Consider the following 12064-nt stretch of genomic DNA (forward strand, 5'->3'; position numbering starts at 1 on the left):
AACCAAATGTATACTAGATTATCACAATTACTGTATACATAGTTATGATCAGGGGCGGACTGACCACTTGGAAACTCGGGCACTGCCCGAGGGCCTGGGGTTAGTAGGGGGCCCATTAGATGCCCCTGGTACCTTTTTCATAGGCTCTTTTGAGTTTGGGCAAGGACACAGGGGCCCCATGATCCCCTATTGCCCGGGGGCCCCATGAGTAGTCAGTCCGCCCCTGGTTATGATGCTGCTAATGGTTCAAATATTAAAATATAAAATGATGAAAGCTTTGAAAAAACTTTGCCTAAATTAAATAATTCATTTGGGTCATTATTGCAAGTCTGTTGGGCAGCCATGTTGGCTGGTAAAACAAAAAGTACAAACTAGTCTGATTAGTTTGAGATTGGCTATGAATGGGTTTATCTTGAGTTTAATCTCAAACTTTGTGTGTTCCTGCATTCACTTCTAGAACAAAAAAAAAATCAAGAGTACAATTTCATGTTCTTTACAGGTCACATCAGTAGGAGATGGTAAATTCTTACCTTTTGCATAATATTCATACACGGTGACCGATGCAGGCTGAATATAGCCTACTTCAAAATGCTGGTGAAGTTTGAACTTCAGACACATGTCCCCTTCATGTGCAATCTGTTTATAGAACAAAAGGCAAATTAACTGATGTACGTGCCACAAAAAATGGCACTATTTTAGCACATTCCACAATCATTATATACAGTATGTTTTGGCACATGGTGTCATTATTAGCCCAATCTGGGGGGGGGGGGGGGGGCGTGCAGTTTGGTAGCTTCTCTCTGGGCCCTGGATCACCTTGTCCCAGCACACATAACTTTGTTACATAGTTGGTAAGGTTAGATAAAGACATCAGTCCACCAGTTCAGTCTGAATGTGTGTGTGTGTCTACAGGTGTACCTCAGCGCTATCACACTTTGAATGACAATTGCGCGGTCATGCAATACTGTACCCATATGAATTTTTTACCATTTTTTGAGACAGATAAAGCTTTATTTTGGCGGTATTTATTCACCGCTGGGATTTTTATTTTTTTTACTATGTAAATGAAAAAGTCCAAAAATTTTGAAAAAAAGTGGTTTTTTTAAATAAAATTTTGCAAATAAATAATATTTCATCATAAATCTTGGCCAAAATTTATTCCGTTATTGTTTTTGGAAAAAAAAAAAATCCAAATTAGTTTATAACCAAAATTTATAATTTTTAAACATTTATTTTTACATTTTTATTTTATTTTTTTATATTATTATTTTGTATTTATTTATTTTTTTTTACATACTGTCACCCTAGCAGTACAGTGTCACCATGGTGACACTGTACTACTTGTGGGGGGTGATGAAGATTTTTTTTTTTTTTTTTTTTACACTGATTGCTTTTACACCCATATAGGATGTAAAAGCAATCATTTCTCTTTCTCTCTGTCTGCATTCTTGCAGTCATTGAGAAGTACTGAGTGAGCTGTGATTGGTCACAGCTTGTCACATGGTACAAGGCTGTTGTGAATAGCCTTGTACCATGTGACCTCTGTGATCATTCACAGATTTCACACGTAGTAAGCAATGATGGCACAAGTGACATCTTGCTTACTACTTTGCATGTGATCACTGATTCGCCAATCAGTGATCACATGATCGGGACCTCGTACAGAGGTCCCGTCCGACGATTGGTGTTTCACTGTGTCCGGAGGACACAGCGGGCACCGGATCGCGGTGCTGCACGCTCCCAGGGAGCACGCACAGCTAGAACTGCCACCGCCTTGCCGTTTATAAACAGCAGGCGGACGGCAAGAGGTTAATGTAATTTTCCATTTACAAATGAAAATCCATTGAAAATGATGCCTCTGTTTACAAATTTCTTACAAGTTTTTTTACGCAATACGAAGTGTATGTTGGTGCCGATTTTTAAATGCAATTGCCGGCTTTTTTTTTTTCTTCACTATAGCTCACAGAATTAGCTGTCATTTTCCCCAGAGCTAAAGGATACTTTGTTTCTTTTGTCTCGGGAAATAGACTAAAAGGAAACTTTCTTTCTTTTAGCTGGGGGGAAAGTAAAAGCTGACTCTCTGAGCTATAGTGAAAAAAAAATCCGGCAATTACATTTAAAAAATGACACTGACCTATAGCAACAGCGACTTTTTAAAACTTTTTTCTGACCTCCGGAACGGATACATTTTTCAATGCATTCCTATAGGTTTACAAATTTTTTGCAATACAAAATGTTCCGGAGAATGCATTAAATTCGTAAACCGAGGTACAGCTGTATATCCAAGTTTATTTCACTACCACTTTCCATAACCTTAAACACTGCGTTCGCTAAGAAACAAATCTTTGAAATGGTCTACACTCAATGTTGACACCACCAACCGTGGAAGGGAGTTCCACATCCTTACCAATCTAACAGTAAAGAACCCTTTATGCAACTCAAGATTGAACTACCTCTCGTCCAACTTCATTGTGTTACCATGTGTTTTTTTAGAGACCTTATGTAAAATAGTTTCCTCCTAGAGTCATCATTTTAAGACTTGTGTATTGTGATTATACCCCTCCTAAGTGTCTCTTCAAAGAGAATAATGTTTAATGTTTGTAGCCGTTCTTCATAACTGAAGTCCTACAGCCCCCTTATTAAAGTGTTACTAAACCCAGATCCTGCATTCACTATATCTGGTCTCCCCGGACCCTGCATTCACTATATCTGCTCTCCCCGGACCCTGCATTCACTATATCTGTTCTTCCCGGACCCTGTATTCACTATATCCGGTCTCCCCAGGACCCTGCATTCACTATATCTGGTCTCCCAGGACCCTGCATTCACTATATCTGCTCTCCCCGGACCCTGCATTCACTATATCTGGTCTCCCCGGACCCTGCATTCACTATATCCGGTCTCCCCAGGACCCTGCATTCACTATATCTGGTCTCCCAGGACCCTGCATTCACTATATCTGCTCTCCCCGGACCCTGCATTCACTATATCTGGTCTCCCCGGACCCTGCATTTACTATATCTGGTCTCCCAGGACCCTGCATTCAGTATATCTGATCTCCCAGGACTCTGCATTCACTATAGCTGGTCTCCCCAAACCCTGCATTCATTATATCTGGTCTCCCCCGGACCCTGCACTCAGTATATCTGGTCTCCCTGGACCCTGCATTCACTATATCTGGTCTCCCAGAACCCTGCATTCACTATATCTGGTCTCCCCCGGACCCTGCATTCACTATATCAGGGTTCTGCAAGCAAAGTGCTCCTTTTCCCAGAGATTGTGCGGCTTCATGTACTGGCGTCCATCTTGGGTTTGACGCCAGTTGGACGCCAGTACACTTTGCTTGCAGAACCCTGATTTTGGAATCCTACACCTAACTGGGAGGAGGAAGATCTGTTGCTGCATCCATAAAGGAGGGACCCACTTTCTGTGACCGGACCAGTTTTGTTTCCTTCTGGATTGAGGATCCATGGGCTTTGGATATATACTGCGTTTATATATCTTCTTTCTGGTGAGTGCATTTTTCAGCCACTTCCTCACGGATCACCAACATTGAATTCCCACTTGTCACTTGACACGTTTTTATGAACTGGACTTGCAGTGGACTCATTTCTGTTTTATGATTACTATCCTCAGCGCTGCACTATTTTTTATACTATTATTAGTAGTTCATAACTCAGGTAATGACCTATTTATTAATGCCTATCCAAGTCTTGCTGGAACTGAAATGAGGAATTTTCCTACCATTAATCCTAAAGTTATTCCTATATGTTAATAACTTGTATTGCTCATGGTTTAAGGTTTATCTGCACATTTTGAACCCTAGGTAGGCCGTTTGGAGGTTCATTGAAAATTAAAGTGTCTAAATGTGTCTAAAATTGTCCATTTCAAGAAATAAAAGAAATTAACATTTCCATTTAAAAAAAAATCATACCTTGTCAAAGTAGAGGATAAGAATTTCTTTGTCAACAGCATTTTTGTTGATCTCGAACTTGGAGAAATATTTGTCCACTCCCTTATTAAGCTGGAATAAATAGTCAATGTTACATTAGTATTAGACATTTCAATTTTAAGGTTTCAAATTGATCTTGTTCTTTATTTAAAAAATAAAACCAAGAAGGAACAGTGAAAAGAGATGGATGGGGTTTTTTGCATACCAACACTGTCAAAAAGAGCCCTCTACCAGTTGCCTATTCTAAACCCTTTAAGACATAAAGTATAGCAGAAACCCAAAATATCTCTGTTTCAATAAACTCTACTCCAGGAATCCAATGTCACCAGTCATGGAATGGGAAATAGCACGCTTATTGTAAGCCCCCCTGAAGCATATACTGATGGAAATGTTTTTATATGCTACATATCATGACTCTCACTTTCTCAACAGTATAGAACTGAATATAGAAGTTTATAAAAGGTCTTTTTTATGGATCTTGCCTCATTAAGATTGGCGATATCTGGAACAAATCCAGTCATCATAGATATTTCCATGACAGACATAGCAGCATCCCAGGACTGTAGGAACCTGCAAAGAAAAACAAGAATGATGACTGTGTATGTATATCAGCTGTTAAAATGAAAGTATAAATGAATCGTTAATTTTCCTAGAATAAGTTCCAGATTGGTCAGATTTGTGGATGATGGATATTGATTTTCCAGGAAAACTGATTCACCTTGTATATTTACAAAAGGTCAATACCTTACCATCCACCTTTCTGAGATGAGAGAAAGATATTTCAGCAAGAAGAAATAATGCACTGGGGAGGGCAATTTCACATGGAAAGGTTAAAGGGGAAAGAGTATAACCAGTGATAAGGTGAATGGATACAGTCAATTATGAACAATCCTAAGACTGACACAAAGAAGCATTCACTAGGGGCTGGCATCAACTTGACTGCATTAAAAATGATGTAGGCAAAGGATATACCCCTTAAAAAAAAAAAAAAAACAGCGCAAATCAAACAACTCATTCAATTATGTTACAAGTAAAAACTATAGTGAAAATAACCAATTTAAATAAAGTGCCAAACAATATTATATTAGTTTTCACAAAAAATATGCATAAAGTCCTTTTATCACAGAAATAACATAGGTATAATGATTTCTCCCAAAAAAACAGTGCTTCCACCATCCACCAGTGTGAAATCAAAATCAACCGCACTCACCAGATGTTGGCGAGTTATGCGCCTTTTAGAATTTAAGGGATCCTAAACTCCCTCTATATACTCCAGAACTCCTAAATCGCTTGCAGGGCTAGATGATTGCACTCACTCCTCATATGAACTCCACCGCGGTCCAAAAAAAGAAAAAACATATACCATAGCGTGATACTGCTATACCTAATATAGTATTATAAATAATACCAGGCCACTCACATGTTAAAGATAAATAGAAAGTATTGATTTATTGCCTCCATAGGCTACCAAAATACCCAAGGGATCACACTCCAATCCAGTGACCTCACAGCCAGAGGATAGAAACCCAGATCCAACAATCAAGATGGCCGCTTGGAACGCACCCCTCAGCGTGCGTTCCACTCACCGGAAGTGACGTAGGACGTAAGGACGGCAGACCGGAAAATGCGTTGACGCGTTTCGCCCCTCCACAGGAGGTTCTCAAGACCTTGGTGATGCATTTTCCGGTCTGCCGTCCTTACGTCCTACGTCACTTCCGGTGAGTGGAACGCACGCTGAGGGGTGCGTTCGAAGCGGCCTTTTTGATTGTTGGATCTGGGTTTCTCTGGATTGGAGTGTGATCCCTTGGATATTTTGGTAGCCTATGGAGGCAATAAATCAATGCTTTCTATTTATCTTTAACATGTGAGTGGCCTGGTATTATTTATAATACTATATTAGGTATAGCAGTATCACGCTATGGTATATGTTTTTTCTTTTTTTGGACCGCGGTGGAGTTCATATGAGGAGTGAGTGGAATCATCTAGCCATGCAAGCGATTTAGGAGTTCTGGAGGATATAGAGGGGATTTAGGATCCCTTAAATTCTAAAAGGCGCATAACTCACCAACATCTGGTGAGTGCGGTTGATTTTGATTTCACACTGGTGGATGGTGGAAGCACAGTTTTTTTGGGAGAAATCATTATACCGTATATTCAGTCAATCAAAAGCTCCTAAATTACCACCTAACCACAAAACACTACTTCCTCCCTAGAAAGTATATAATCTATTTGGTACTTTTTGTGATACACTTCCAAATACACCCAAATTATCTCCAAAAATTCACATAATCAAATAAAACCCGCATAATCAAATAAAGTGATGATCATATCTAAATACTGAATAATATAAAGCCAGCAAAAAATATATATATATAATTAAAATAAAATATACAAAAATAATCAAAATAAAAATAAAATAAAATGTCCAAGTCCCAAAAAAAAAATCCTTTATACGTCCAGTGAAGCAAAACGATTCCAAAACTCCTTGATATCCTCAAAGAAAAGAGAAATTCATAGTGTAATACCCTAAAATATGAGTATATATACACTTCACTCTGTGCAAAACTCAAATCACATCAAAAAACAGTGAAAAACCAATAAGATAAAAAATAAATAAACGTGAGAAATCGTGATCACTCCAACCACAAGTGAAAAGTGATACTAGGTACCAGTACCCTTAATACTCCAGCCAAAAATTGATGCTAAATACCATTACCCTCTTTCACTATATTCAGGCATAAACTGATATAAAGGAAAGGTATTTCTCCATCCTTCTTATCCCGGGGTGTTCCAAGAGGAGGAATCTGACTCCCAGAAATGCTGCTACAGATAAATGTCCCCGGAGACGATGATGATTAGACGGAAGCAGTTGAGGAAGAGAAAACAATGATCCCACTGTCAGAGGAATCATCCGAGTCCAGGAGGAAACGATTGTATCCTAGAACCTTGGCTCCATCCTGCAGATCATAGGAAGGTGGATACAGAAGATTCCCGGGTTTTATTTGATTATGTGAATTTTTGGAGATAATTTGGGTGTATTTGGAAGTGTATCACAAAAAGTACCAAATAGATTATACCGTATATACTCGAGTATAAGCCGAGTTTTTCAGCACATTTTTTGTGCTGAAAAACGGCCCCCTCGGCTTATACTCGAGTCAACGTCTGCAGATGACTCCCCCCCCCTTCCAACAGAAGGGAAACTACGGTAAGTACAGGGGTGGGCAGGGGGCTGCTGTCTCTTACCTGGCTCCGGTCCCACGACGATCCGGTCCAGGAAGCGCGGCTTCTCCTTCATTCGGTTCGTCCACTGGATGTTCGCACGGCTGCTCGGCTCCGCCTTCTCACCGGTGATTGGCCGCCAGAACTGTAGCTCAGGAAAGGCACACAGGCGGCCAATCACCGGCGAGGAGGCGGAGCTGAGCGGCCCCGCGAAAATCGAGTGAAGGAGATGCAGGTAAGTGTGCCGTGCTTAGGTGCTGCTGCAACCACATATGCTGGCTGCAGCAGCACCGTACTGGAACAGGGGTCAGCAAGTGTCAGTGGGAGGAATAGTGCCCCATCATTGGTGTCACTGATACCAATGATGGGGCATTATTCCTCCCACTGACACCAACGATGGGGCACTTTTCCTCCCCCCCACTGACACCAACGATTGGGCACTATTCCTCCCCCCCCCCACTGACACCAATGATGGGGCACTATTCCACCCCCCACTGACACCAATCATGGAGCACTATTTAACCCCCCACTGACACCAACGATGGGGCACTTTTCCTCCCCCCCACTGACACCAACGATGGGGCACTATTCCTCCACCCCCCCACTGACACCAATGATGGGATGCTATTCCTCCCACTGACACCAATGTTGGGACACTATTCCTCCCACTGACACCAATGATGGGACACTATTCCTCCCACTGACACCAAAGATGGGGCACTATTCCACTGACACCAATAATGGGGCACTATTCCTCCCACTGATACCAATGATGGGGCACTATTCCTCCCACTGACACCAATGATGGGGCACTATTCCCCCCATTGACACCAATGATGGGGCACTATTCCTCTCACTGACACCAATGATGGGGCACTATTCCTCCCACTGATACCAATGATGGGGCACTATTCCTCCCACTGACACCAATAATGGGGCACTATTCCTCCCACTGATACCAATGATGGGGCACTATTCCCCCCACTGATACTAATGATGGGGCACTATTCCTGCCACTGATACCAATGATGGGGCACTATTCCTCCCACTGACACCAATGATGGGGCACTATTCCTCCCACTGACACCAATGATGGGGCACTATTCCTCCCACTGATACCAATGATGGGGCACTATTCCTCCCACTGATACCAATGATGGGGCACTATTCCTCCCACTGACACCAATGATGGGGCACTATTCCTCCCACTGACACCAATGATGGGGCACTATTCCTCCCACTGACACCAATGATGAGGCACGATTCTTCCCACTGGTGTTCCCACCCTCGGCTTATACTCGAGTCAATAGTTTTTCCCAGTTTTTTGTGGTAAAATTAGGTACCTCGGCTTATATTCGGGTCGGCTTATACTCGAGTATATACGGTACCTATGTTTTTTCTGGGATAAAAGGACTTTATGCATATTTTTTGTGGACACTAATATAATATTGTTTGGCATTTTATTTAAATTGGTTATTTTCACTATAATTTTTACTTGTAACATTATTGAATGAGTTGTTTGATTTGCGCTGTGTATTTATTTAATTTTTGTATGTTGGTGTATTACACTGGTGCACAGCAGCAAATATTTTATACTGAAAGAGTCTCTTTGTGCACTGGGGTTCTGTGTCATAGTAAAGGATACACCCCTACCACATCCCAAATGATGTGGACCATGAAGACCTAAAACAGTATATCAAAAAAATGAACGGTAAAACCACAAGTGTGAGGTTCAATGAAAGATTTATTGTAGTATACCACTTTTTTTGCGTCTTTAACTACCACCAAAAAAGAAGGCAACTGAACCTGTCATCCAGCTATGGGCATTCAGATGTTTATATTTTCTTAACAAACTGTAAATACACTTTAAAACAAGCCTACTTTAACCTCTGTAGCTGCAGGCACCGTGGAGTATATCATTCTCAAAGGTCTGAGCAGAAACACTGAGAGGACATGTTCAGTAAAAAAAAGTCCCAGCCTGGCTCCCTTTACCTATCTTAAAGTATATGCAAACCCTAACCAAAGCAAAAGCACTCAACCCATTCAGTTTAAAATAGAAATGAAAGGTAAACCATTTGTGCGTACATATAAAATAAAATTCTAAACACCTTTTTTCCCCTTTTTATAATTAAGCACATACCCTTTGCAGCTCAGCTGGGGGAGGAAAAAAAAGCATTACATTGAACTTCCCAGTAAATGGTTGTGCGCTGGGCGGAGGGTGCATGTGCGCAATAGACTAAACTTTTGAGGAGAGCAAGCTGAGTCCCCAGCACAGCTAGAAAACTGACCATGCTGTGCTCTCCTGCTCAGTGCGGTCAGTGTTTAATAGGAAAGTAGGAGGACTGGCAGGAACACCAGAGATTTCACACAAAGAAAGCCATACAAAGAGAACAGGAGACAGGAGAACAAGTAGATTTTACAGCTGGCACATATCAGGAAAATTAAATGTTGGGTTTACATATTCCTTAAACTAAACCCCCACCACCCAGGTGCTTACTTACCTCCTCCAATGGCAGCTTCCTCCCCCACCACATTATTTATATCCTACCCAGTAAAATCAAGTGCAGCACTGCCTGTGCAGAAGTGCCCCATAGGCTTGAATGGAATCTACCCATACAGTTGTAGAAACAGTTATCACTATTGGGAAATCCACTCTGAACAATGATGTGCAGCTGGGATTGGAGCAACTGAAAGAAATGCCCGCAGCGATAAAAGAAGAAAAGAATTAGCGAACGGCAGGCATGACTAGGCCCAGAGTGGGAAGGAAGACGTGTGAGGGTTAATGATTGTTTAGAGTTGGTAAAGGATAGCTGGGGGATCTGGTTGGTAGAGGAGAGTGTAGGTGGGGTCTCCTGCACTTTAGGGTGGGGTGTTCTGGGGAGGGGTGTCAGTCGGGAGCTGGACGTGGGAGAGAGAGCTTAGGAGAGTCAGGCACTGCCCGAGGTCAGCAGGGGGCCCCATGGGATCCCCCGGGTACCCTTTTTTGTAGGATTTTTGATTTTGGGCAGGGACACAGGGGACCCATGATCCCTTATTGCCCGGGGGCCCCATGGGTTGTCGGTCCGCCCCTGCCTCCTGCACACTGCTATGCATGGCTTTGCATGGCAGGGCCATGCGAGGGACGGGTGGGCCTGCTGCCTCCAGGGGGAGGGCCTGGCTGCAGAGCCGGGTCTCTGCTTTTCTGCAGGACATGTGCTGGGAGGTCTGCGCCTCCGGAGAGCTTTCCCCCCGGTCTCCCCACAAGCCCCAGGGCTCGGCTCCACAATGGGAGCCCCACTCGGGACCCTCCGGCCCCCGCTGGCAGGGCGCTCTCCTGCCTCTGCTCCCGGGGAGGCCGGGAGGAATCCTTGTCTTCAGCGGAGTTCGGAGTTCGGAGGGCGGGGTCACTCGTGGACGAAGCCCCGCCCGCACGGCAGTGAGGACGGGATGACAGCGGCACCTCCGCTGACAAGGCACCTGTCAGGGAGGGTGCCCGGTGGGGGGAGATGTCCTGCTGCGGCTGCCGGGCTGTCTGGTGCTGCGGCCGGCGGGCCCCCTGGCAGCATGGAGCAGCGGCTCCATTAACAAAAAAAAACAAAACATTTTCATCAGGTGCAGCACTAGGCAGAGGGCTGGCAAGTGCCCAGGGTCGTCAGGGAGCGTGGCTGGTACCGGGCGGCAGGAGCGGCACAGACCTGCGGGACCCGTGGCTCCTGGGACTGGGAGGCCATACAGTCATCGAGAGGAGGAGGACCGATCGGAGGGCGAGCTGTCGGAACCCGATCCGGGGGCGACAGCTGGCCGCTCAGCGCCGGTGGATTTTGGACGCGCGGCTGCTGGGACGTCTCCTGGGCAGCCTGGTGAGTTACCGTTTTTTTTTTGGGGTCTGCTCTCTTCTTTTCAGCTGCTCTCCGGGACCTGTTGGGGGGGCGGGCTTCTGCGGTGTCGGGGGGCGGCGTCATCTCGTTGGGTGCGGGGGTCTGCGATTTATGGTCCGGCTGGGGACTTGAGGCGCTTTGCACTGGGCGGTAGTGGGGGCGCTGGACCGGCTTCTGTGTGATTCCCGCCTGCAGGTGGGGATGTTCGCGGGGGCCTAGGGCAGGATAATGGGGATGCACGGGGCCTGGTGTTTTCTGCTTCTCCGGGTTAGGGTCAGGGGTGGTTACGGCGGTGTCCGGTGCTCTGGGCTTGGCGGCCCCATCCACGGTTTTGGGTCAGGGTGGGGGGGTGCCAGGGCCAGGCGGTTTCACAGTGTGCGTGTGGTTCGAGGGCCCGTTGGTGCGCATTGACATTCGGATGTACGAGAGTAGCTTGGGTGAGGTGTGTATGTTGAGATCTTCACGCTCTTGATCTTGGAGCGTGCCTGTCGATGGGTCGAGGGTTGACGAGGGCAGGTGGGAGGACGCGGAGAAGTGGCGTTCTTTTCGTTTTATCCCGCGTGCTTTTGCTAGTTGGTTGCAGGCTTTCGCAATTGTGGCCAGTGTCATTGGGGAAACGGCCCCTGAGCATTGCTCGGCGCTTTTCTGTTCCCTTGACGCTATTAGCAAGGCTCACTGGGTTTAGGGGGGATCGCAGGGCTACGGTGCGATGAACAGTTTCGGCAGCGTAGGGCGGATCACCTGTCGTGGCGCTGGGACCGTAAGGTCCGTGGCCTTTGGATGCGGCTTATGACTCCGCGAGGCCCTCTGGTCTGTTTTCGGGGTGGGCCGGTGGTTCGTTCTCCCCGGGACAATCGGCCTCAAAGCGTAGGGGTTCTGCTGGCGGTTCCATTGGGGTGCTTGTCGTTTCGGAGGGTCCGGCCGTTTTAAGCACGAATGTTCCGGGTGCGGTGACACCCATTCTTTGTGGCGCTGTTTCAAGCGGGGTAGAGGCCTTTCCGAAGAGCATGCGGGTATAAAGGACAACGCCAGGGAG

The 12064-nt window shown here is 45.2% G+C and overlaps 1 protein-coding gene across 1 annotated transcript in view; it reads right to left on the minus strand.

The window, feature by feature from the left end:
- The window catches only part of LOC149442412 (A.superbus venom factor 1-like), a 209546-nt gene that overhangs the window by 13543 nt on the left and 183939 nt on the right, over positions 1 to 12064 (minus strand). Inside the window, exons 35-37 of the mRNA XM_089656128.1 lie at positions 4435 to 4522; positions 3935 to 4024; positions 531 to 636 (exon numbers count right to left, since the gene is read on the minus strand). Of these exons, the coding sequence (XP_089512254.1) occupies positions 531 to 636; positions 3935 to 4024; positions 4435 to 4522 (284 nt within the window). The remainder of the gene's footprint in view (positions 1 to 530; positions 637 to 3934; positions 4025 to 4434; positions 4523 to 12064) is intronic.

The sequence above is a fragment of the Staurois parvus genome, unplaced genomic scaffold (assembly GCF_062004578.1).
Source record: "Staurois parvus isolate SC_StPar_1 unplaced genomic scaffold, SC_StPar_1.0 ptg000887l, whole genome shotgun sequence".
Classification (NCBI taxonomy): Eukaryota; Metazoa; Chordata; class Amphibia; order Anura; family Ranidae; genus Staurois; species Staurois parvus.